General features: G+C 42.4%; 1 protein-coding gene across 16 annotated transcripts in view; it reads left to right on the top strand.

The window, feature by feature from the left end:
- The window catches only part of ZNF182 (zinc finger protein 182), a 48,371-nt gene extending 23,337 nt beyond the window's left edge, over positions 1-25,034 (top strand). For 6 of the 16 annotated variants that reach the window (XM_059157101.1, XM_059157100.1, XM_059157096.1 and 3 more), the window contains 3 exons: positions 15,476-15,602; positions 15,912-16,007; positions 22,043-25,034. In XM_059157101.1, coding sequence (XP_059013084.1) covers positions 15,476-15,602; positions 15,912-16,007; positions 22,043-23,676 — 1,857 coding nt within the window. In that variant the 3' untranslated portion in view covers positions 23,677-25,034. Of the gene's footprint in view, positions 1-12,271; positions 12,360-12,866; positions 12,951-15,475; positions 15,603-15,911; positions 16,008-22,042 lie in introns of all 16 variants that reach the window. The other 10 variants (XM_059157112.1, XM_059157105.1, XM_059157111.1 and 7 more) reach the window with 6 other exon arrangements.
- The last annotated feature ends 1,634 nt before the right edge of the window (positions 25,035-26,668 follow it).

Below are 26,668 nucleotides of genomic sequence, written 5' to 3'. Positions count from 1 at the left end.
GAAATGCAGCAGATTTCTGTACATTGCTTTTGTATCCTGTGACTTTACTGAATTTGTGTATCAGTTCTAGCAGTTTTTTGGTGGAGTCCTTTGGGTTTTCTATGTATAGTACCATGTCATCTGCAAGTAGTGAGATTTTTAGTTTTTCCTTGTCTATTTGGATAATTTTTGTTCTCTGATTAAAATGACTAGGACTTCCAGTACTCAGGTAAATAAAAGTGGTGAGACTGGATATCCCTGTCTTGTTCCTGACTGTAGAAGAGGAGCTCTCAGTTTTTCTTCATTGAGTATGATGCTAGCTGTGGCTTTTTCATATATGGCCTTTATTATGTTGAAGTATGTTTCCTCTAAATCTACCTTGTTGAGAGTTTTTATCATGAGTGGATGTTGTACTTTGTCAGATGCTTTTTCTGCATCTATTGCAATGATCATATGGTTCCTATCCTTTCTTTTATTAATGTGATATATCACATTGATTGATTTGTGGATTTCAAACCACCCTTGCATCCCAGGAATAAATCCCACTTGATCGTAGTGAATGATTTTCTTAATGTATTGTTGGATTTGGTTTGCTGATATTTTATTGAGAATTTTTGCATCCATGTTCATCAGGGATATTGGCCTGTGGTTCTCTTTTTCAGTAGTTTTTTTTTTTTTATCTGGTTTTGCTATCAGGGTAATGCTGCCTTCATAGAATGAATGTGGAGGTTTTCCTTCCTTTTCTATTTTTTGCAATAGTTTGAGAAGAATAGGTATTAACTCTTTAAATATTTGGTAGAATTTGCCTGTGAAGCCATCTTGCCCTGGACTTCCTAGTATATGTGCTGCCAAAGTGAGCACTCTGGACTTTTGTTCGTTGGGAGTTTTTGGATTACTGGTTCAATTTCCCTGCTGGTTATGGGTCTGTTCAGGTTTTCTATTTCTTTGTGTTTCAGTTTTGGTAGTTTTATATATTTGTAGGAATTTATCCATTTCTTCTAAGTTGTCCCAATTTGTTGGCAGATAGTTTTTCATAATATTCTCTTATAATTATATTTCTGTGGTGTTGGTTGTGATCTCTCCTCTTTGATTTGTGATTTTATCTATTTGGGTCCTCTTTTATTTTTGATAAGTCTGGCTAGAGGTTTATCAATTTTATTAATTTTTTTTTTCCCAAAGATTTATTTATTTATTTATTTGTCAGAGAGAGAGAGCGAGCGAGAGTGAGCACAGGCAGATAGAGTGGAAGGCAGAGTCAGAGGGAGAAGCAGGTTCCCCGCGGAGCAAGGAGCCCGATGCGGGACTCGATCCCAGGACGCTGGGATCATGACCTGAGTTGAAGGCAGCTGCTTAACCAACTGAGCCACCCAGGCGTCCCAATTTTATTAATTTTTAAAAAGATTTTATTTAAGAGAGAGAGAGCACGCAAGCATGAGCAGGGGGAGGGGCAGTCAGAAAGGGAGAAGCAGAAGGCAGACGCTTATCCCACTAAGACCACACCAGGCGCCCATCCCTAAATTTTAATTTTTTTGAAAAACCAGCTCATGGTTTCATTGATTTGTTCTGTTGTTTTTTAAAATTTCAGTATCATTTATTTCTCCTCTAATCTTTATTATTTCCTTCTTTCTGCTGGTTTTGGGCTTCATTTGTTGTTTTTTACCTAGTTCCTTTAGTTGTAATGTTAGCTTGTTAGCTGAGATTTTTTTCTTGCTTCTTGAGGTAGGCCTGTATTGGTATATATTTCCTTCTTAGGTCTGCTTTTGCTGTGTTCCAAAGGTTTTGGACCGTTGTGTTTTATTTTTATTTTTATTTTAAAACAATTTTTTAAGCATTTTTTTCTTAAGATTTTATTTATTTATTTGACAGAGAGAGATCACAAGTAGGCAGAGAGGCAGGCAGAGAGAGAGAGAGGAGGAAGCAGGCTCCCCACTGAGCAGAGAGCCCGATACGGGACTCGATCCCAGGACCCTGGGATCATGACCTGAGCCGAAGGCAGCGGCTTAACCCACTGAGCCACCCAGGCACCCTGGACCGTTGTGTTTTAATTTTCACTTGTTTCCGTGTATTTTTTAATTTCTTCTTTGATTTCCTGGTTGACCCATTCACTGTTTGGTAGCATATTGTTTAACCTCCACATGTTTGCGGTCCTTCCAGATTTTTTCTTGTAGTTGACTTCAAGTTTCATAACGCTGTGGTCAGAGAAGGTGCATGGTGTAACTTTAGTCTTTTTGTATTTGTTAAGACCTGTTTTTGTGACCTAATCTGTGATTTATTCTGGAGAATGTCCTGTGTGTACTTGAAAAGAATGTATTTTGCTGTTTTAGGATAGAATGTTCTGAATGTATCTGTACGTCCATCTGGTCCACTGTGTCATTCAAAGCTGTTGTTTCCTTGTTTATTTTCTGTCCCTTGATGTAAGTGGTGGCGTGTTACTATCCTCTACCATTTTGTATTGTTATCAGTTAGTTTTTTTATGTTTGTTATTAATTGTTTTATATATTTGGGTGTTCCCAGGTTGGGTGCATAAATACTTTCAATTTTTATATCTTCTTGTTGGATTGTCCCTTTTGTTATGATATAGTGCACTTCTTTGTCTCTTGTTGCAGTCTGTTTGAAAGTCTGATTTGTCCAATATTTGTAGTTACTCTGGCTTTCTTTTGACATCCATTTGCATGACAAATTTTTCTCTATCCCTTCACTTTCAATCTGTGGATGTCTTGAAGTGTAAAATGATTCTCTTGGGTGGAGTGCCTGGTTAGCTCAGACAGTGGCCATGTGACTTTGGATGTCAGGGTTGTGAGTTTGAGCCCCACGCTGGGTGTAGAGATTACTTAAAAAAATAAAAAGTAAAATAAAATGAATCTCTTATAGGCAACATATAGAAGGGTCTTGTTTGTTTTTTTTTTTAAATCCATTCTGACTTTGGATTGGCGCATTTAGTCCATTTATAGTCAGAGCAGTTATAGATAGATATGCATTTATTGCCAATTTATTTCTTGTTATTTCTGGAGATTTTCTCTGTGCCTTTCTTGCCTTTGTCACTTTTGGTCTTTCCTTTCCAGAGTCCCCTTTAATACTTATTGCAGGGCTGGTTTGGTGGTCATGGACTCCCTGAGATTTTGTTTATCTGGAACACTTGTTATCTCTCCTTCTATTCTGAATGCTAGCCTTGCTTTGAAGAGTACTTTTGGCTGCAGAATTTTACAGTCAGCACTTGGAACAGATCATGCCACTCCCTGCTGACTTGCCAAGTTTTTTTTTTGATAAATCTGCAGCTAGCCTTATGGACCTTAACCTTGTACGTTAAGTACTAATTTTTTTAAAGATTTTATTTTACTAATTTGACCGAGAGAGACAGTGGGAGAGGGAACACAAGCAGGGGGAGTGGGAGAGGGAGAAGCAGGCTTTCCACAAAGCAGGGAGCCTGACATGGGGCTCGATCCCAGGACCCTGGGATCAGGACCTGAGCCAAAGGTAGACATTTAATGACTGAGCCACCCAAGTGCTCCAAGGACTAATTTTTTTTAAGATTTTATTTTTTAAGTAATCTCTATACCCAGCATGGGGCTCAAACCCACAATCCCGAGATAAGGAGTCACATGCTCTACTGAATGAGCCAGTTGGGTACCATTAAGGACTTCTGTTATTTTACTGCTTTTTAGATTTTTTTCTTTATCAGTATATTTCACAGACTTAATTACAATATGTCTTTGTGTTGGCCTGCTTTTGTTGATTTTGATGGGAGTTCTCTGTGCTTTGTGGATCTAGATGTCTGTTTCCATCCCCAGATTAGGGAAGTTTTTAGCTATTATTTCTCCAAATAAATTTTCTGCTCCCCCTTTTCTCTCCTTCTTCTGGGACTCCTATAATACAATTGTAATGTTTGATAGAGTCATTGAGTTTCCTAAGTTTATTCTCGTGTTGCATAATTTCTCTCTCTCTTTTCTTCATCTTCGTTATGTACTTACTATTACTTTGTGTTTTAGGTCACTAATTCATTCCTTTGCTTCTTCTAGCCTGCTGTTTGTTACATCAGACATGTTTCCAATCTTGTTTATTGTCCTTTTCATCTTTGATCAATTCTTTTTTTTTTTAAGTTGATGCCCCAATGTGGGGCTTGAATTAATGATTCTGAGATCAAGACATGAGCTAAGAGTCAAACCAAAGGCAGACACTTAACCTTCGGAGCCACCCAGGCAGCCCTGATTGATTCTATTTTAATATTTTTTCTCTTTGGCAAGCGTCTCGCTGATGTCTTCTATTTTTTTATCAAGCCCAGTGTGTATCCTTATGATGATTGCTTTAAATTCTCTATGAGGCATGTTACTTACATCTGTTTCGGTTAGATCTCTGACTGTGGCCTTGTTCTTTCGTTTAGGATAGTTTCCTCTGTTTTCACATTTTATCTAAGTCTCTGTGTTTTTCTATGTGTTAGAGAAGCCGTTTATGTCTCCTGCTTCTGAAAGTAATGAAGGGGCCTTGTAATGCCCAGGGCCTGGCACATCACAGAGTGTCTCCCATGTGTGCTATGTGTGCTCAGCTGAGGTGTGCTGGCCACTCTTAAAAAATAAAATCATCTGCAGAGGCTCGTCTTGCCTGCTGTGGGCAGTGCTTGGTCCCTGGCCTGAATGTGGCGAGTTTGAACTAGATGTGCTGTGGTCTGCTTGTTAAATGAGACCCGTCACCGACCTTACTGGAACTAAGGCCCTGCAGAGAGGACTCCCTGGTCAGGCGATGTGATGTGGACAGGGGTTTCTGCTGGTCTCTGGGGGAGGGGCCTGCCGTGCTGGGACTGAGCAGGGCTGTTCCACCTGTGTGCAGGGGCGTGAAGCTTTGTGTAAACAAGTTAGGTAGCCAGTGTCAGTGTATGCTATGCTGCTTGCCACAGATGGCTCCATGTATGAGGAGGGCTGGGGAATTGAAATGGCTCTGGCCAACTTCTTTGTTCCTGGGGAGGTGTCTCCATGAGGGCTGTCTCTCAGGCATGCGCTCCAAGAAGAGTGAATAATCTCCCTACTATGTTCCCTGGGCCCTGAGCTTGTTTTTATATATGTGTATGAAAGTGGTCCAGTTTCATCCTTTCGCATGCAGCTGCCCACTTTTCCTAGCACCCATTTATTTAAGACACTGTCTTTTCTCCATTGTTATATTGTTGCCTCCTTTGTTCTAGATAAATTGACCATATAAGCATGGGTTTATTTCTGGGTTCTCTATTTTGTTCCATTGATCTATGTGTTTGTTTTTGTCCGAGTACCATACTGTTTTGATTACTGTAGCTTTGTAGTATAGTTGAACATCAAGGAGCATGATATCTACCTTTGTTCTTTCTCAAGATTGCTTTGTCTATTGGAGATGTTTTGTGGTTCCATATAAACTTTGGTATTACTTGTTACAGTTCTGTGAAAAATTCCTGTGGTATTTTGATAGGGATTGTGTTAAATCTGTAGATTGCTTTAGCCACAGCATTTACACAATATTATTTCTTTCAGTGTGGGAGCATGGTATCTTTCCATTTGTGCCATCTTTGGTTTCTTTCATCAGTGGTTTATGGTTTTCAGAATAAATGTCTTTCATGTCCTTGGTTAAATTTATTCCTGGGTACTTTAGGGTTTTTTGATGTACTTGTAAATCTGATTTTTTTTTTAAATCTCTTTCTGATAGTTTTGGTGTTAGTGTATAGATACACAACAGATTTCTGTGTATTAATTTTGTGTCCTGCAACTTTACTGAATTTATTCCAATAGTTTTTTGGTGGAGTCTTTAAGGGTTTTTTTCAATATAATGTCATCTGCAAATAGTGACAGTTTTCCTTCTTCCCACTTAGATGCCTTTTCTCTCCTTTTGTTTCTGCATAGTTACTGTGTCTAGGACTTCAAGTACTCTGTTGCATAAAAGTGGTGAATGGACATCCTTATGTTGTTTCTGATCTTAGAGGAAAGGCTTTCTTTCACCTTTTCACTGTTGTGTATGATACTAGGTGTGAGTTTGTTATATATGGCCTTTATTGTGTTGACATACCTTCTCTGTATACCCACTTTGTTGAGAGTTTTTATCATAAATGAATGTTAAATTTTGTCAGTGCTTTTGGTGTATCTCATTGATTTGTTTGTGGATGTTAAACCATTAATTCCAAGTGGAATTAATTACTTGGTCATGGGGTGTGATCCTTTTAATGTTTTATTGAATTTGGTTTGCTAATATTTAGTTGAGGACTTTTGCATCTAGGTTTATCAGGGATACTGGCCTGTAATTTTCTTTGTAGTGTCTTTGGTTTTGGGATCAGGGTAATGCTGGCTTTGTATAATGAGTTTGGAAGTGTTCCTTCTTCTTTAAGAATTGGAATAATTTGAGGAAGCCAACTTGACCTGTACTTTTGTTCTTCGGGAGTTTTTTTTTTTTTTAAGATTTTGTTTATTTATTTATTTGACAGGCAGAGATCAGAAGTAGGCAGAGAGGCAGGCAGAGAGAGAGGAGGAAGCAGGCTCCCTGCTGAGCAGAGAGCCCAATGCGGGGGCTCCATCCCAGGCTCCTGGGATCATGACCTGAGCCAAAGGCAGAGGCTTTAACCCACTGAGCCACCCAGGTGCCCCTCTTTGGGAGTTTTTTGATTACTGATTCAGTTTCATTCTTAGTAATTGGTCTTCAGATTTTCTGGTTGTTCATGATTCAGTCTTGGAAGATTGTATGTTTCTAGGAGTTTATCCATTTTTTTCTAGGTTGTCTAATTTGTTGATGTATAGTTGTTGATAGTATTCTCTTACAATCTTTGTATTTCTTTTTTTAAAAAGATTTTATTTATTTATTTGACAGACAAAGATCATAAGTAGGCAGAGAGGCAGGCAGAGAGAGAGGGGGGAAAGCAGGCTCCCTGCCGAACAAGGAGCCCAATGCAGAGCTCTATCCCAGGACCCTGGGATCATGACCCAAGCTGAAGGCAGAGCCTTTAACTGCTGAGCCACCCAGGTGCCCTCAATCCTTTGTATTTCTATGGTATTGGTTGTAATTTCTCCTCATTTGTTTCTGATTTTATTTATTTGGGCTCTTTTTTTTTCTAGAGTCTGGCTAAAAGTTTGTTGATTTTGTTTATCTTTTCGAAGAACCAGCTCTTACTCATTGATGTTTTCTATTGTGCTTTTAGTCTCTATTTCATTTATTTCCATTCTGATATTTATTCTTTCCCTTTTTCTACTAACTTTGGGCTTTGTTCTTCTTTCTTTATTTCCTTGAGTGTTAAGACAGATTGTTTATTTGATGTTTTTCTTGTTTCCTGAGGTAAGCCTTTATTGCTATGAACTTCTCTCTCAGAATTGCTTTTGCTGTGTCCCAAAGGTTTTGGAACATTGTGTTTCCATTTCATTTGTGTCATGTTTTCTCTTTTTTAATTTTTTATTTATTTATTTATTTATTTATTTATTTATTTTTAAAGATTTTATTAATTTATTTGACAGAGAGAAATCACAAGTAGATGGAGAGGCAGGCAGAGAGAGAGAGGGAAGCAGGCTCTCTGCTGAGCAGAGAGCCCGATGCGGGACTCGATCCCAGGACTCTGAGATCATGACCTGAGCTGAAGGCAGCGGCTTAACCCACTGAGCCACCCAGGCGCCCATGTTTTCTCTTTTTTTAAAGATTTTTATTTACTTGTTTTAGAGAGAGAGAGTGCGTGTGAGCGCATGAGCAAGTGGGGGGAGGGGCAGGGAGAGAGGGAGAGAATCCCAAGCAGATTCCCCAGATTCTCGTGGCCTAGTCACGAGACCCTGAAATCATGACCTGAGCTGAAACCAAGAGTTGGACACTTAACCGAATGAGCCACCCAGGCACTCCCATGTTACCTTTTGATTTCTTTTCAATTTCTTGATTGGTTGTTTAATAGCATATTGTCCGACTGGTTTTGTGATCTAACATGTGGTCCATCCTGGAGAATGTTCTCTATACATTCAAGAATGTGTATTCTCCTGTTTTTGGATGGGATGTTCTGTATGTATCTATTAGATTCATCTAGTCTAATGTATTGTGTAAGGCCAGTGTTTTCCCACTGATTTTCTGTGTGGATAGTCTATCCATTGATGTAAGTGAGGTGTTGTAGTCCTTCACTATTACCGTATTGCTGTCTCTTTCTGTTTATTTTTGTTAATATTTGTTACATGTATTTAGATATTCCTATGTTCAATGCATAGACATTTACAAATTCCATATCCTCTTGTTGGGTCGACCCCTTTATCATTGTGTCTTTTGTTATGGTCTTTATTTTAAATTCTAATTTGTCTGATACAAGTATTGCTACCCCAGGTCTCTTTTCATTTCCATTAAATGAAATACCCTTTTTCATCCCTTTACTTTCAGTCTGTGCATGTCTTTAGGTTTGAAGTGAGTCTTTTGTAGGCAGCATATAAAATGGTTTTTTTCCCCATTCACCTACCCTATGTCTTTTGATTAGAACATTTAGTCCGTTTACATTTTATTATTGATAGGTATGTACTTACTGCCATTTTGTTAATTGTTTTCTGGCTGTTTTGTAGTTCCTCTTTGTTTCTTCTTCTCTTTCTTCATTTGTGGTTTATTTTCTTCAGTGTTATGTTTAGATTCCTTTCTATGTATTTACTGAAATTTTTTTCTTCATGGGTACTGTTAGGTTCACATGTAACATGTATGTAACAGTCATTTTTTAGTAGACAGTAGTTTAATTTTGAACACATTCAAAAGCAAAGCTTTATATTTTTACTCTTTCCTCCAAATTTTAGATTTTTGATGATATATTTTGTATCTTTTTATTTCATGTATCCCTTAATTATTTTTTTAATTTTATTTTTAAGTAATCTCTACACACACTGTGGGGCTTGAATTCACAACCCCAAGATGAAGAATCAAATACTCTACTGACTGAGCCAAACAGGTCCCCCTAATTATTTTACTGTCAGTTAATTTTACTATTTCTGTCTTTTACCCTTCATACTTGCTTTATAAGTGGGTGATCCACTGTCTTTGATTTTTACTTAACTTTTCAAATGAGAGTTTTACTTTTGTATGTTTATTTTATTATTATTATTTTTAAAGATTTATTTATTGGTGGGGGGAGAGAAAGAGAGAGGAGGGGCAGAGAAAGAGAGCCATCACACAGACTCCCTGCTCAGAGTAGAGCCAGACATGGGGCTTGATCCCAGGACCCCAAGATCACGACCTGAGCTGAAATCAAGAGTTGGATGCCTAACCAACTGAGCCACCCAGGCGCCCCTCCTTTGAATATTAATTAGTGCCTTTTCTTCATAGCTTAGAGAAATCCCTGTAACATTTCTTGTAAGACCAGTTTAGTGGTGATGAGCTCTGTTTTTAAGATTTTGCTTATCTGAAAAACTCTTAATTTGTCCTTCAATTCTGAATGATAACCTTGCTGGGTAGAGAATTCCTGGCTGGCAGTTTTTCCCTTTCCACACTTTGAATATGTCATCCCATTCCCTTCTGGTCTAAATGTTTCTGCTGAAAAATCTGACAGACTTCTGGGGTTTCCTTTGTAATACTTGGCTTTTCTTTCTGCTTTTAAGATTTTCTCTGTATTCTTATCTTTAACCATTTTTTAGAAAGATTTTATTTATTTGACAGACAGAGATCACAAGCAGGCAGAGAGGCAGGCAGAGAGGAGGGGGGAAGCAGGCTCCCCGCCGAGCAGAGAGCCCGATGCAGGGCTCCATCCCAGGACCCTGAGATCATGACCTGAGCCCGAAGGCAGAGGCTTAACCCACTGAGCCACCCAGGTGCCCCAACTTTAACCATTGTAATAATAATGTGTCTTGGAGTGTTTTCCCTTTGTATTCATCTGATTTTGAACTCTGATTTTGAATTTCTGAAACAGATGTCTGTATCCTTTCCCAGGTTAGGGAGGTTTTCAGCTATTTCATCAAATAATTTCCTGATCCTTTCTCTCCTATCTTCTGGAACTCCTATAATGCTATTATTCTGTTTAATATTGTGCCAGTGGTCTCTTAAGGTATCCTTTTAGTTCTTTTTTTTCTCTTTGATGCTCTTTCTGTATGTTTTCCATTGCTTCTCTGATTTGTGCTTCTATATAATCTCTTTTGCTTTTGAACCCTTCTGGTGCGTTTTCAGTTTAGTTATAACTTCTGTTTGGTACTTACATATTTTTCTTTTTTTCCCAAAAGACATTTATTAGAGAGAGAGAGTGTGTGTGTGCATGAGTCGGGGGAAGAGGCCAAGGGAGAGAGAGAAGCAGATTCCCTGCCCAGCAGGGACCCCGACACAGGGCTCAATCCCAGGACCCTGAGATCATGTCTTGGGCTGAACATAGATGCTTAACCTACTATTCCACCTAGGTACCCACATATCTTTTTTCTTTTTGTTGAAGCTCTTTTTTTAAAAAAAAGATTTTATTTATTTGTGACAAAGAACACGAGGAGAGGGAGAAGGCAGAGGGAGAGAGAGAAGCAGACTCCCCACTTAGCAGGGAGCCTGACGCTCCATCCAGGGACCCTGAGATTGTGACCTGAGCTGAAGGAAGATGCTTAACTGACTGAGCCACCCAGGCATCCCTCTTTGTTGAAGTTCTTATTGTGTTTGTCCTTTATTCTCCTGAGATCAGTGAGCATCTTTATGACCATTACTTTGGATTCTGTATCAGGGAGTCTCCCTATCTCTGTTTCATTAAGGTCTTTTTCTGAGGGTTTGCCGCCGCCGCCTTTGGTTTGGAGAATATTCCTCTGTCTCCTCATTTTGCCTGTTTCTCTGTGTTTGTCTATATGTATTAGGTAAAACAGCTACCTCCCTCGGTCTTGAAGGAGCAGTCTTGTGTAGGAAATGTTCCGTGTGGCCCCAAAGTCTTCCTTGGCCACCAGAGCCTGGCACTCTGTGGGTGTCCCTTGTGTGGGCTGCACGTGCATGCCGGCGGTGATGGGGCCACAGATGCTGTGTGGGGAGGGCAGGGCTCAGGGCTCAGGGCCCTTGCCCAGCTCTGTTGTGGTTGGGCGGCTGCATGGGGACAGTGGGATGCAAGCTGCTTTCCCTTTCCTGGTGGCCTGGTCTCTGCCTGGGGAGGGCAGGGCTTAGGGCATTCACCCTGTCCATGTGCAGCTTAGCCACTGTGTGGGAAGGTGCGGCTCAGGGCACTGACCGGGTCTGCTGGCGTCTTGGCCACTGAGCAAGGACAATGGGGCTTGGGCTGCTCACCTGTCCTCCCCATGGCTTGGTCTCTGTGAGGGTCGCATGGTGCTTGGGTCGCTCACCCAGCTCTGTTGTGGCTTGGATGCCTTGCAGGGCGTGTGGGGGGCTAACCCAGCCCCATTACAGTGTGGAATGGGCAGAACATGCCCTCTGGTGCTGGTAGGCGCCCAGAATGGTGCCTGTCGGCTTCATCACCAGCAAATTAGGATGAGGTTGCAAAAATGTTGTTAGTCAGCACGTCCTTTCCCAGACAAAATCCTTGTAAGTTCTGTCTCTGTGGCAGCTGCTTGAAAATTAGTCAGTCTGTCTCTCTTCTTTATGGGCTAGGCGCTTTTCAGTCTGTTGCTTCTGTGCTGGATATCAGGGTGGGTGGGTTTTGCACGAGAGCCCTTGAAGAATCTCTTCAAGGGATCTCTCTGTTCCCAACATTTTCTGATTCTCCTGGCCTTAATCCCCATTGACTTTCAAAACCAAACATTTTGGGGGCTTTCTGGTGCGGGCCGCAGGGTCAGGGGTGCTGATGTGGGCCACAGTCCCTTTACTCTTTGAGTAGAGTACCATATTTTTGTGATCTCTTCCGATTGTGGGGTCGCCACTCCTGGTGTAGGGTCCCACGTCAGGTTCTGTCACTGCCTCTCTTGGCCTTCTCATTGTGTCTCTTTGTCTTTTGTTGTGGAGGTGCTGCTGTTCATGTAGTTCTCAGGTCTTTTTTAGAGGAAAATTACTCTATATAGAGCTGTAAGTTTGTCGTGTCCAGTGGAAGGAGGTGATTTCATGGTCTTCCCACAGAGCTGTCTGGAACTCCCATTGTGGTTTTAATTTGCACTTTCTTCAGGACTAATGATGTGTTAAATATCTTTCTGTGTGCTTATTTGTGATTTGTATGTTTTCTTTGGTTTAATATCTTTCTTTTGCCTTTTTTTTTAGTTATGAGAGCTCTTTATATATTCTCAATACAGTTTTTTTTTTTTTTGCCAGAATGTGATTTGTAAATATTTTCTTTCATTCTGTGGCTTTTTCTTCTTTTAACAGTGTCTCTTGAATTTCACTCTCCCATCTAAGAAATATTTGATTAACCTAAGGTTAAAAAGATTTTCTCCTGTGTGAGTGTATTTTTTTTTTAAAGCCCCAACACAGGGCTTGGACGCATGACCCTGAGATCAAGACCTGAACTGAGATCAAGAATTGGACGCTTAACTGACTGAGCCACACAGGTGCCTCTCCTGTATCTTCTAGAAATTTTATAGGTTTAGATTTCACATTTAGGTCTGTGATCTGTTCTGTGTTTTGAGTTTTATATATGTTGGAGATATTTATTGGAATATTTTGTTTTTGCATACGTATATCCAATTGTTCCAGCACCATTTGTTGAAATGGGAACTCCCATTTTCCATTTAATTGCCTTTGCACTTCTGCTGAAAATAATTTTGGGGGCACCGGGGTGGCTCAGTGGGTTAAAGCCTCTGCCTTCAGCTAAGGTCATGATCCCAGGGTCCTGGGATCGAGCCCCACATCGGGCTCTCTGCTCAGCGAGGAGCCTGCTTCCCCGCCTCTCTCTGCCTGTCTCTCTGCCTACTTGTGATCTCTGTCAAATAAATAAATTAAACCTTTAAAAAAATGATTTTTTAGTATAAAGGTGTAAAGTATATTTAACTATACATGAAATGCAGTTTGTAAGTGTACAGCTCGGTGCGTTATCACAGAGCGAACACACTGTCTAGTCACCCCCCCAGGTCGAGATTAGAAGAGGACGAGGACCTCCGAATCCCACTCATGCCCTTTCCCAACCAGTACCACCCACAAAGGTAATTACTCGCCTGACTTTTAATTTTTTTTAAGATTTATTTATTTGACAGAGGGAGACACTGAGAGAGGGAACACAAGTAGGGAAAGTGAGAGAGGGAGAAACAGGCTTCCCGCCGAGCAAGGAGCCCGATGTGGGACTCAGTCCCAGGACACTGGGACCATGACCTGAGCCGAAGGCAGATACTTAACGACTGAGCCACCCAGGTGCCCTTGCCTGACTTTCAGCATCATGGATTAGCCTTGCCTGTGCTCTTACTCTCTATATAAATAGAATTGTGTAGCATGTACTCTCGTGTCTAGATTCTTCTGCTCTTCAGTACGTCGGTGAGATTCATCTGTGTTACGCAGTTTGTAGTTCATTTATTTTCATCACCACACAAGGTCCCGTTGAATGACTGCCAGTTTCCCTTTGTGTTGTTGAGGGACATCTGATTTTTTCCTCCTGATTTAGTTTTAGAAGTAGGGCTTCTGTGAACATCCCCGCACTCGTTTTCTAGAGCACGTGTGCATGATTTTCTTGAAGCTGTGTACCTAGAAGAATTGCTGCGGCGTACCGCATGCAAATCACTAACTTTAGTAAACACCGTTAAACAACTTCCCCAAGCAGCTCTGCCAGGATTCATTCCTGCTAACTGTGGGAGTTCTCATTTCACCACAGTCCTATGCTATTTTAGGCTGCTTCATTATACCGTTTCTAGTGGGGGCACAGGAGTGTCTCGGCATGGCTTAAATTTTCATTTACCTGAGTGCTAATCGGGTGGAGTACCTTTTCTTATGTTCATAGGCCATTTGGATCTTGTTTTCAGTGAAGTACACATTCACATCTCTTCTCGGCTTTTTGGTGTTGTCTGTCTTCCTGATGTGCAGGGGTTTTGTATGCACCAGAGAAGATCCCTTTATCAATGTTGAATGTTGCAGATAATCTCCCATTTCAGGCTTGTCTTTTTACTGTTCTACCTTTTTTGCTTTTATTTAAATTGCAGTTAATTAAGGTACAGTGTATTATTAGTTTCAGGCGTACAGTATAGCGACTCAGCACTTCCATACAACACCCAGTGCTCATCATGACAAGCGCCCTCCTTAATCCCCTTCACCTGTTTCACCCATCCCCCACCCCGTCCCCTGTGGCGACCATCAGTTTGTTCTCTATAGTCAAGAGTGTTTCTTGGCTTGACTCTTTTTCTCTTTGGTTTTCCCCTTTCCTCATTCATTCTGTTTCTTAAATTCCGCATATGAGTGAAGCCATATGGTATTTATTTTTCTTTGACGAACTTATTCCACTTAGCATAATACTCTCTATCTCCATCCACATTGCAAATGGCAAGATTTTGTTCTTTTTTATGGCTGAGTACTAGTCCATTGTAGATATATAACACATCTTCTTTATCCATTCATCAGTTGATGGACACTGGGCTCTTCTTTCATAATTTGGCTATTGTTGATAATGGTGCTATAAACATCAGGGTGCACGTATCCCTTCAAGTCAGTATCTTTTTTTTTTTAAGATTTTATTTATTTGACAGAGAGAGACACAGCAAGAAAGGGAACACAAGCAGGGGCAGTGGGGGAGGGAGAAGCAGACTTCCCGCCACGCAGGGAGCCCAGTTCGGGGCTCGATCCCAGGACCCTGGGATCACAACCTGAGCCAAAGGCAAACGCTTAGCCAACTGAGACCCCCAGGTGCCCCTCAAGTCAGTATCTTTGAATCCTCTGGGTAAATAGCTAGTAGCAGAGTTGGTGGATTATAGGGTAGCTCTATTTTAAAGTTTTTGAGGAACCTCCATACTGTTTTCCAGAGTGGTTGCCCCAGCTTGCAGCCCCACTACCCTTTCTTCACATCCTCACCAACACCTGTTGTTTTGTGTGTTCTTAATTTTACCCATTCTGACAGGAGTGGGCTGGTGTCTATCTCATTGTGGTTTTGATTTGTATTTCCCTGACTATTGTATTTTTAATCTTGTAACATTTACAAATCTTTTCCTTCATGAGTAGCACTTTCCACATCTTGTTTCAGAATTCTTTCCCTCCACCAAGACCATGAAAACATTTTCCTGTCCTGTTTTCTAGGCACCTCCTTATGTTATCGTTCACATTAGATTTACAGTTCCTCTGTAGCGGATTCTTTTATATGGTGAGTTAGTGGCTAAAGGTGATTTCCCCTCATAGATACCCAGTAATCCGTCCACATTTATTTGAAAAGATCATCCCCCCCCCCAATGCCTTGCCATGTCAACTTTGTCATAACTCAGGTGTCCAGAGGGCATTTGGATTCTCTTTTTAGTCCTACTGGACTGTCCTTCCTTGTGCAAATACCACATCATTTAACATACATTCTGTATACTTATGAAACAGTCCGTATTCTCGATGGATCAGTCTTTCTGCTAGGGCTTGTGATTTCCCAACAAAGCAGGAGTCCGGTATTAAGTCATCATCACGAACTGGGAACCCAGTTAGCAGTTCCCTGCATTTCATCCTCCTCACCCAGTGGTCAGTATTTTGGAGTACAAGGAATGTGCAATTACAGGGCCTCGTGACATTCGAGGATGTGGCTGTGGATTTCACCCCGGAGGAGTGGCAGTACTTGAACCCTCCACAGAAGACTCTGTATCGAGAAGTGATGCTGGAGACGTACAGCAACCTGGTCTCTGTGGGTAAGAATGGCCTCCTCAGGTCATTTTGCTGCTCGTGACTACTGTGTCTGATAGAGGGCCTTTCCTTGCTCACTCTGGAAAACTTGTAAGGTCTCTGAACTGCTTGAAACTTTGGATGTTGAGTTCCGGGGATCGAAGTTTCCTCATAGGGTGTTTGTGAACTCATAACCCAGGTGGAATGGTTCGACTTGACCACTGGACCATTGTGTCAAGTGAGTGGGTCTCCCACGCTGGCTCAGACCCCACCGCCCTCTTTCTCAGAGGCTCTCTGAGGACCCAGGCTCTCTGAAGACTGTCATTTCTCATTAGCAGGACCGCAGGGGACCAAACCAGACCTCATCCTCAAACTGGAGGTTAAAGAACCATGCCTGGGAGAAACAAAAATCTCCTTCTGGAGCTTTCCAGGTGAGTGGAATCGACTCAAGATGATGGGGACAGGGGGTGCCAGCTTGTCAGCCAGGGGCAAGGACATCTGAAAGAGCTTTCAGGAATGTCTGGAGAAGCGCTGTGACCCTTTATTCTTGTTGGACAGGGACATGAATACCTCAGACATAGGACTGACACCACTTGTCCCACACCCACTAGACCACTCCCCTTAAGTTGGTGCTCACTCCAAAGTTTCTGCACAGCTTTTTCTCCCAGTGGCTAAGTGTCTTGTAAGTGCCAGTCCTTCCCCATGCCCTCTCCCCGACTCGCTTCTCACTGCCTTCTCTGAAGCCAGGCCCCCCTGAGTCCCAGGCCTCGGCACTGCTGTCCTGACGCGGGCCTGGGCTATCTGTTGCCATCCAGTCTAGATAATCCTATCAGGTTTGCTCTCCTAAAACATCTTGATTATCTTTGTTTAAAAATAGCTTTATTGAGAGAGAATTCCCAGACCACAAACTTCACTCTCTGATGGATACAAATGCAGGAGTTTTTAGTATATTCGCCAAGGTAGGAAACCATCACCATTATCTAATTCTAGAACATTATCATCACCCCAGAAAGAAGCCCATACCCCTCATCAGTCAGTCTGTTTCCTCCTTCCCACATCCCCTGGCAACCACTTTCTGCCTCTATGCTTTTTCCTGTTCTGGAGATTTCATGTAAATGGAATTATAAAATGTGACCTTTCGTGTCTGGTTTCTTTCACTCAGCATGGTTTCCAGGTTCCTCCACGGGGCTGCATGTATTAGGACTTCATTCCGTTTTATGGTGGGATGATACTCTGTTGTCTGGATTACACTTCTGTTCATTTGTCTGCTGATGGATATTTAGGCTGTTCCCACTTTTTGGCCATTAGAAAGCTGCTATGAACATTCATGTAGAATTTTTATGGAAATGAATGTTTTCATTCCTTTTGAGTATGGACATAGGAGTGGATTGGTTTTTTTTTAAGATTTTATTTATTTATTTGAGAGAGAGAGAGAGACAGAGTGAGAGAGCATGAGAGGGGAGGTCAGAGGGAGAAACAGACTCCTCATGGAGCTGGGAGCCTGATATGGGGACTCGATCCCAGGACTCTAGGATCATGACCTGAGCCGAAGGCCTTCGCTCAACCAACTGAGCCACCCAGGTGCCCCAGGAGTGGAGTTGTTAAACCACATGTTTAATTAACATTTTGTGGAGGTGCCAAATGATTAATATCCTGTTTTCAAAAAAAATTTTTTTTAAGATTTTATTTATTTATTTGACAGAGAGAAATCACAAGTAGGCAGAGAGGCAGGCAGAGAGAGAGGAAGGGAAGCAGGCCCCCTGCTGAGCAGAGAGCCGGATGTGGGACTCGATCCCAGGACCCTGGAATCATGACCTGAGCTGAAGGCAGCGGCTTAACCCACTGAGCCACCCAGGCGTCCCTGTTTTCAAAAATTTTTACTGAGTGGTTTTATCACCCAGAGGATTCTTGCCTGAATCATTTTATAAGATGTTTGGAAGATGGGGGAATTTTCTATCATTCCTTCTCCATTTATAAGTTGGCCCTCTTCTCTTACCCTGTCCCTTTAATGAATGCATTTTAGTATCGTTATGGACTCAGAGTTTTATTTCTCAGGATGTTATAATGCACTAATGTCTTCTGTCGTTACTCATTTTGATGTTCAAATTGTCCTCAGTTTGCCCAGTAGGAGTCCCTTCGGGCTGGCTCCTCTGTCTCTTAACATGACCCCATCCTTCTCTGAGCACTTTCTAGCACAGAAATGTGTTCCAGGTTCACACTGTACTTGCCCTGTTTCAGACCTAGAATCAGCAGCTTCTCCAAGGATTTCTGATCCCTTTTAGTGGGGGATGGTATTGAGAAATGAGGATCCGGGGGCGGAGGGTTCTCACAGCTCCTTGCGTTCTCATTTCCCATAATGGACAAACGACTCCCAGCTATCTCCTCCCCCGTTTTAAGTAACTGGTTAATTTGTCTTTTAGTTTCCCACGTTCTAGACTTTGCTAAGTACCCTACTTAACATATTCCTCTGTCCCTTATTTTTTCTTATAAATTGATGGTTGGATTTTGAAGTTTGACCAGATACAGGGTTTTATTTTTTTTTTCCTTTAAGCAAGTTCACTTCCTAGCCGGCATGACATCCTCTCATCAGGAGGCATGTAATGCATGGTTGTCTGTTGTAGCTATGAGTTCTCGGTGGTCATTGCTTGTATCTGTTCATTAATGTTGCAAAATGGTGATATTCTGTCATGCCTTCTTTGTTGATTAGCTGGAATAGTTCTATAAAGAACACTGATTGCCTTTCATCTGTTACAGGAGTTCCATTTCAGTTATATACGTTTTCCCATTTGTTTACCAGTTTTAAAAATAATGAGTTGGTTTTATAGCATCATTCAAAAGGTGACTAATAGGTCTTTTTTTTAGATTTTTAAAAAAGATTTATTTATTTGACACACACAGAGAGAGAGAGAGATCACAATTAGGCAGTGAGAGCAGGGGAAGCAGGCTCCTCACTGAGCAGGGAGCCCGATGCGGGGCTCAATCCCAGGACCCTGAGATCATGACCTGAGCCGAAGGCAGAGGCTTAACCCACTGAGCCACCCAGGTGCCCCAATAGGTCTTTTTATTTTTATTTATTATTTTTAAAGATTTTATTTATTTATTTGACAGAGATCACAGGTAGGCAGAGAGGCAGGCAGAGAGAGAGAGGAAGGGAAGCAGGCTCCCTGTTGAGCAGAGAGCCCCATGTGGGGCCCGATCCCAGGACCCTGGAATCATGACCTGAGCCGAAGGCAGAGGCTTTAACCCACTGAGCCACCCAGGCGCTCCCCCCCCCAAATAGGTCTTTAAAAAAAAAAAAATTTTGTGTTTTAATCCATTGCTTTATCCTCATCATGAATCAGACTGCCGTATCTCTGGCCAGCAGAAACTTTCTGGTATCACAGGATGTTCCAGGCTCATTTTATTATATAGTTCTCATCTCTGGCCTGGAATGAGCCATTTCTCCAAGGAACCCTGTTTTTTGTTTGTTTGTTTGTTTATTTGTTTGTTTTGGGTTTTTTTTGGTTGGTTGGTTGGATTTTTTTGGTGGTAAATAATATTTTTTTAAAGATTTTATTTATTGATTTGACAGGGAGAGATCACAAATAGGCAGAGAGGCAGGCAGAGACAGAGAGGAGGAAGCAGGCTCCCTGCCAAGCAGAGAGCCCGATATGGGACTTGATCCCAGGACCCTGAGATCATGACCCGAGCCGAAGGCAGAGGCTTAACCCACTGAGCCACCCAGGCGCCCTGTAAATAGTGTTTTGAGACCACAATTTGGATGCTAGTGAATTGCTTCTAGGCCTTTTAAAAATTGACAGGGATGCTCGGTAGCTCAGTCATTAAGTGTCTGCCTTCGACTCAGGTCATGGGCCTGGAGTCCTGGGATGGAGCCACACATTGGGCTCCCTGCTCAGTGGGGAGCCTGCTTCTCCCTCTGCCTGTGCTCTCTCACTCTCAATCTATCTCAATTAAATAAAGTCTCTAAAAAAAGTAAAAATAAAAATTGACAGAGCTAGGAACCATGTAAAAACGATTCTTTAAAAGATTTTATTTGAGAGAGAGCGTGAGTGAGAGAGAGAGCAGGAGCTGGGCCTGGGGGCAAGTAGACTCCCCGCCGAGCAGGGAAGCCCAGTGCAGGGCTTTACCCATGACCTGAGCCCCAGGCAGACGCCCAACTGACCAAGCCATCTAGGCGCCGGGTAAAAAAAGTTTTTGTAAGAGAAAATACATCATGTATTCAAACTGATACTTCTCCTTCATTTAAAAAGGTTGGTATTTCCAAATCAAATTCTGGGCTTAAACGTTTCTGTTAATCTTACATCTGATGGTAATGTAGTTAGCATTCTTCTGAGACTGCTGTCGATAGTGGTGTGAATCAACTGAGGTAATCACGTTGGTGCCATTGAGAAACAAGACTTTCCAGCGATAGTGGTTTGAAAATACAGATGAGGGTATATTATTATTACGGGATCCTTTAAAATCCAGTTTTGCTTTAGGAATGTATAAAATACTGACTTGGTTCCAAAGTCAAATCTAGAGAAGAAGGTATATTTAAAGAAGTTCAGCTTCTTTCCTTGCATTTCATTCTCTCCCTTCCTTCTGTAGGTAAGCATTTATTAAAGTGTACAGCTGTGTTCTTCCCTTGTTTACCTGTTGAGTCTATATAAGTATGTATTTATAGATTTCTTTCCTTAGAAATACAGCAGCCTACTATACAGTTTTCTTCACCTTTTTTCACTTAATGGTCAAGAGCCTGTGAAATGTGTTGAGTTATTTCTTTTCAGAGTAGTGCTGTGGCGCTGAGTCAGCATAGCCGCTGTTGGGGTAGCAGCATTGGTTGTGACACTTGGTGGAGCTTGGGTGGCCCCATCAGATGTATTTTGCAAAAACAACTTCTTTGAGTCTGATATTCATGCCTAAGAATGAGTTTTTTGCTAATGATATTAAGGATGTCATAGGAACATGGTCCATTTTCAAATTCAGTATTACTATTGTAAATGTTATCACTGTTAAGTCTGAGTGGTAGTCTGAATAGTTTTTTATACTCTTTCATCTTTTCTGTCAATTTTTCATACAAAATTTCAGGAAAAGGTGAAAAGTCAACTACAGAAATGATTAAGATTTGGTAGATGCAGAAAGTATTTACTATATTTTATTGACTTCAAGATCCAGTTGATTTTAATACATAGCCACTAAGAAAAGTTTCCACCACTTAATTGGTGACATGCCATTGGTAATAAGTACATCTGGGTTCAGAAATGTGTTAAAATGTGAAATAATGTGCATCTTGCAGGTGATGAAATATGGTATATTTAAGCCGAAGCTTTGCAACTTTAACTTCTAAATGAGTGGGACAGATAGCTACTTTAGAAAAAAACAAAAATTAGTTATACAGGAAGATCAGAATAAGCTTCTTTGAAAAGACAGAATTGCTTCTTGAAAGTTATCTAGATTTTGTGGTTTTTTTTTAAGATTTTACTTATTTATTTGACAGAGATCACAAGTAGGCAGAGAGGCAGGCAGAGAGAGAGAGGAGGAAGCAGGCTCCCTGTGGAGCAGAGAGCCTGATGCGGGGCTCGATCCCAAGACCCTGGGATCATGACCTCAACCAAAGGCAGAGGCTTTAACCCACTGAGCCACCCAGGCAACCTGAAAGTTATCTAGATTTTGAATATAGCAAAATATGGGAGACTAGGCTATGTGGGTGATAGAAAATGAGGAAGGGTTTGGCATTGATAGAGTCATAGTTTTTAGTGAAAATAGTGTGGACAGGAGAAGATGGGGTTGAACTGTGAATGCAAGCTTGGATGAATCCAGATTGGGGGAAGATCTTTGAGTTTTTCTTCGTTTTTGTAAGGTTAATTATTCTGCATCTTTCTCTGATTGACTAAGAATGTGGATTCAGGATTGTCTAAGATTTGAGTCCATTAGCCACACTGTTACATTTCTGCTTAGAAATTGTATAAGTCCTTGGGGCGCCTGGGTGGCTCAGTGGGTTAAGCCTCTGCCTTCAGCTCAGGTCATGATCTCAGGGTCCTGGGATCGGGCCCCGCATCGGGCTCTCTGCTCAGCAGGAGGCCTGCTTCCTCCTCTCTCTCTGCCTGCCTCTCTGCCTACTTGTGATCTCTGTCTGTCAAATAAAATCTTTAAAAAAAAAAAAGAAATTGTATAAGTCCTGGACACTTAAGAGTTCATATGATAAGTGAAGATAAAGGTTGATAAGGTCCCCAGAGTTGACAGGAATCAGAGATGATGTAAAAGTAGAAGTAAGACAGACTGAGATGTCAGGGAAAGATTGTTCTTGGTAACAAAAAGCCTAGCAGGTGGGAGTTTAGTAAAAGAACGGGATTTGATGGTCAGGATCTTCTCTAGAACTCAGATAAAATGAGATAATAGTATCAGCTTTTATATGGTAGGGCACTTTTAAAGAAGGGTCATTATATAATATTAAGTTACAAAAATGGTTTATTGTACTTCCTTCTAGAAGCAGTCTGTCAAATTGGTGAACAGATTGAGAGACAGCACCAGGATGACCAAGATAGGTATCTGTTGATGCAAGTTGGATTCCCTGACACGAAAACAATTATCACCAAGACTGGCCATGACTATAATGAATTTGGAAACGCCTTTCATCTGGATACAAACCTTGTTGCTTCAATCCAAAGGTCCCATAAATATGAGCCATTTGGAGATAATATGGTAGATAGTTTAGACTTATTTACCAGAAGCTCTGTAGGAAAGAAACATGATAGTGGATGTGCAAAGTTATTCTTCCGTACGGAGTATGAGAAAACAACTCCTGGAGTAAAGCCGCATGGATATAAAGAGTGTGGGAAGGCCCTCCGGCGGAAGAAAGGGCTCAGTCTGCAAGAGAGAATTAAAAATGGAGAGAAACCCTTCGAATGCACCGCGTGTAGGAAAACCTTCAGCAAGAAGTCACACCTCATTGTACATTGGAGAACTCATACCGGAGAGAAACCCTTTGGATGTACTGAATGTGGAAAAGCCTTTAGCCAAAAATCTCAGCTCATTATACACTTGAGAAGTCATACAGGAGAGCGACCTTTTGAGTGCCCAGAATGTGGAAAAGCCTTCAGAGAAAAGTCAACCGTCATCATACATTACAGAACTCACACAGGAGAGAAACCTTATGAGTGTAATGAATGTGGAAAAGCCTTCACTCAGAAGTCGAACCTCATTGTCCATCAGAAAACGCACACGGGCGAGAAAACTTACGAATGCACTAAATGTGGGGAATCGTTCATACAGAAGCTTGATCTAATTATACATCACAGTACTCATACAGGAAAGAAACCCCATGAATGTAACGAGTGTAAGAAAACTTTCAGTGATAAGTCAACTCTTGTTATACATCAAAGAACTCATACAGGCGAGAAACCTCATAAATGTGCCGAATGCGGGAAGTCTTTCAATGAGAAGTCAACCCTCATCGTGCATCAGCGAACTCATACAGGGGAGAAACCCTATGAATGTGATGTGTGCGGGAAAACCTTCACCCAAAAGTCCAACCTTGGTGTACATCAGCGAACTCATTCAGGAGAGAAGCCTTTTGAATGTAATGAATGTGAGAAAGCATTCTCGCAGAAATCCTATCTCATGCTCCACCAGAGGGGTCACACAGGAGAGAAGCCCTATGAATGCAGTGAATGTGAAAAGGCATTTTCCCAGAAATCCTACCTCATTATACATCAAAGAACCCATACGGAAGAAAAACCCTATAAATGTAATGAATGTGGCAAAGCCTTCAGAGAAAAGTCCAAGCTCATTATACATCAGAGAATTCACACAGGAGAGAAACCCTATGAATGTCCCGTATGTTGGAAAGCTTTCAGCCAGAAGTCCCAGCTCATAATACATCAGCGAACACACACAGGAGAGAAACCCTATGCGTGTTCTGAGTGTGGCAAAGCCTTCAGAGAAAAATCCACATTCACTGTACACCAGAGAACTCATACGGGAGAGAAACCCTATAAGTGTGCAGAATGTGGGAAGGCTTTTACCCAAAAATCAAACCTGATTGTACATCAGAGAACACACACGGGAAAGAAAGCCCACGCGAAGGGCCATAGCCGGAAGTCAAAGCTCATCACACATTAACGAGTAGATCCAAGGCGCCTGTTAAGGTTCACTGAGGGAAAGTTTTGTCTAATTAACGTTTTAAAAGTACGTTCTGATTTCTGGTTTAAATATGGGGATTAAAAGGCTCTTTTCATCTCAGTCTTCACCCAGACACTACAAGGAGCAGAAGAGGAAGTGTAATCTCTGTATCTGCCACAAGGAGGAGATAGCCGAAACCCTGCCAGCGCAGCCAGAGGCAGAGGGGACCTCACGCCAGTGCAGGAGATCTCGAAGCAAACACTCAAGGCTGCACACGTGGGGCCGCACTGGTGAGGACTCACCAGTTGAGGTTCAGGACATCCCCCAAGTGCAAGGCCAACTCCATCCACCACCGTAACAGAGGGCATTGACAGGTGGGAGTTAGGATGTCTCCTAGACCCATTTGGGGTCCGAGGAGAGGCTGGCAGAGGCCTTGACAAGAGATCACTCAGACAAGCCATATTTGTAGAAAGTAGTCTGCAGTCATGAGAGGAGCACTTGACAGGGGCTGGAGCAGGAGAAGGGGGTGTTCCTTGTGAAGAGCCCTACAGCTGCCCCGGTTTACAGACTCTGGAGAAGTCAAACCTAAAAGAAATACCAAATGTGGGGGGGACAATTTTAAGAAAAACTCTTAACCTGCCTAGAATGTGGTCCCCGTTTCTTACCCCACATGAACCTCTGGGGAACAGCAAGTCCAGGCAAAACTCTTACTCAAATAATGATTCCAAAGTAATGAAAACCACAGAGGCAATGGCTTTCGAGCCTACAGTTCCACTTCTAGGAATGTATATACTTACGTATGTACGAAATGATGACCATGCAGAGATCTTCACAGGCGCACTGTGAAAACAAAAGGTTGGAAGCTGTCTAGATGACAGGGGTCTAGATCCCGAAATCATGGTATGTTCATACAGCAAACCTCCTAGGTAGGCAAAATGAAAAAAAAAAATTTGTGTGTGTGCGTGTGTGTGTGTGCATTATATATATGTAGAAATATATAAAAATTTATATATATACATATATATAAAGAGAACTTGGACATCATCTGTGTAGTGATGTGGGATGATCTCCAACACGATTAGGTGCAAAAAGCAAGGTGCAGGATCATGAATATAATATGCTACCATTTGCATATAAAAACAAATTGTAAGTACGTAATTGAGCATATATGCATCAACTCTCTCTGGGAAGATACATGAGAAGCTGCGAACCCTGATTACCTCTGGGAAAGGGCAGGGGAAGTGGGTGGTGGGGGAATGGAATTGGGAGGGAGACACCTCTGTGTCCTTTCATAGCTTTTGAAAATTGTGCTCTGTGGCTGTACTACCTTTTCAATAAATAAAACTTTTTAAAACGAATGTTTTGTTCCATTGCTGTGATAATGAAGTTAGATTTTAGATACAGGATTTCCTAACCTTTGAGACATGGATGTTCAATATGGAGTTTAATGTTTTGAGTGAATAGTAAACAGAATAATCTGTCAGAACAACAGATAGCCAGCTGGTTTGAAAGGCACACGGGCCTCACTTTTCCTGAGTGTGCCAAGTGCGGTGGTTCTTAGGTCGGCTGGGACCACAGCACCTAAACCTGAAATCATGGAGACTGGAAAACATTTCCTAATTTAGTGTGCTCCATGACCTCTGAAAATACCCTGTATTAAAGCCCATCACTGTCCTTACATATTTTAACAAAATGATATACATTGCTTCATTTTGTGTTTGTGCGTGTGTATTTTTATCGTGAGAGAGAGAAATGTGTGAGTATCCAGGCAAGTTGGGCAGCTTACGCCCTGGGTCACACGACTGCTGGTGACCTATTGAGAGCCGTGGTCTGAACGGACATAGCCAAAGACCAGGCTGCAGCATGTCTGCACCAGAGAGAGAGGTTCCACTCTGTGACTGTGTTCGTGGCCTCAGGATGCTGTGGTTTTTAACTGGGGCTCGATCTCTGGTGGGACGGGGGAACCCAAGCTGTGTAAATCCAGGGCAGGGGAAGGGTTTTGATTTAACCAGACAGGTGAGTGAGTCAGACCTCTGAGACCCTGCCTGTCTCCTGCCGGGCCTTGTTTTTTCCCTAAAGTATCCTGCAGGAAAACGAGCTGTGGGTTTGCTTTTTTGGAGCTACGTAAGTCAGACGTGTCCCATTTGGTGTCTTCCCAGGGAGGAGGAAGCTTGGGGAAGAAACGTGGGGCTGACAGCCTTACTTCTGGGGCCGTCTGCTGAGAGGATGCCCAGGGGCACCAGAAAGGAAGCATTTCCTCTTCCCGCTGCTAGGGAATATCCCTGGGGTTTCAGGCCTGTCCAAGGTCTGAAGGGCGGTGTGGACAGGGGTCAGGTCTTGCCGATTCATGTTGATCGTGGATACCAGCTTCCTGGGACACAGATGGCTGGCTGATGGGCCCTGGGTGTGAGCGGAAGTCAGTGAGGCATGGACCATGGGGTGAAAGGGGGAGGGGAACAGCAGGATACGGACGGATGGACCAGAATCAGGAACATAGATGAAGGTGATGAAGGGCCAAGTTGGGGGGGTGGGGGCGTGGGGGAATGAGAGGGCAGAAAGAGGGCGAGCAGGGAAGAGTAGGCAAAAATGTGGTAAATAGCCAGTGGGGAAGGTGCTGGAGAAAGAGCGGAGTAGACGGGAACGTGAGTAACGGCTCGGAGAGTGAGCGAGTAGTCAGAGTGAATGGGCCGAGGGCGGATGTTGGCAGTGTGGGCAGAGCGGTGCAAGTTGGGACGTGGAGCTTGGCGAGAACGCTAGCGGTGAGTGGGGCGGAGTAGAGAAGGGTCAGACACGTGGCAAAGTGTGGCAGAGCACTGGCGAGTGTGAAGAGGAAGAGTACGGGTGGTTGTGGGACGGACCGCTGGATCTGGGGAGTGAAGGGTGCTCTGTGAGTTGGGCTGTTGGGTCTTGGGCTTTCAGGGATGCAGGGTTTCACGGTATTGGTGATGAGCGTTTGGTGAGGACTGAGTGGAGGAGGCAGGAGGTGGTCTGC

This window comes from Mustela lutreola, chromosome X (genome assembly GCF_030435805.1).
Source record: "Mustela lutreola isolate mMusLut2 chromosome X, mMusLut2.pri, whole genome shotgun sequence".
Taxonomy (NCBI): domain Eukaryota; kingdom Metazoa; phylum Chordata; class Mammalia; order Carnivora; family Mustelidae; genus Mustela; species Mustela lutreola.
This window is presented reverse-complemented; position numbering and strand designations above follow the sequence as displayed.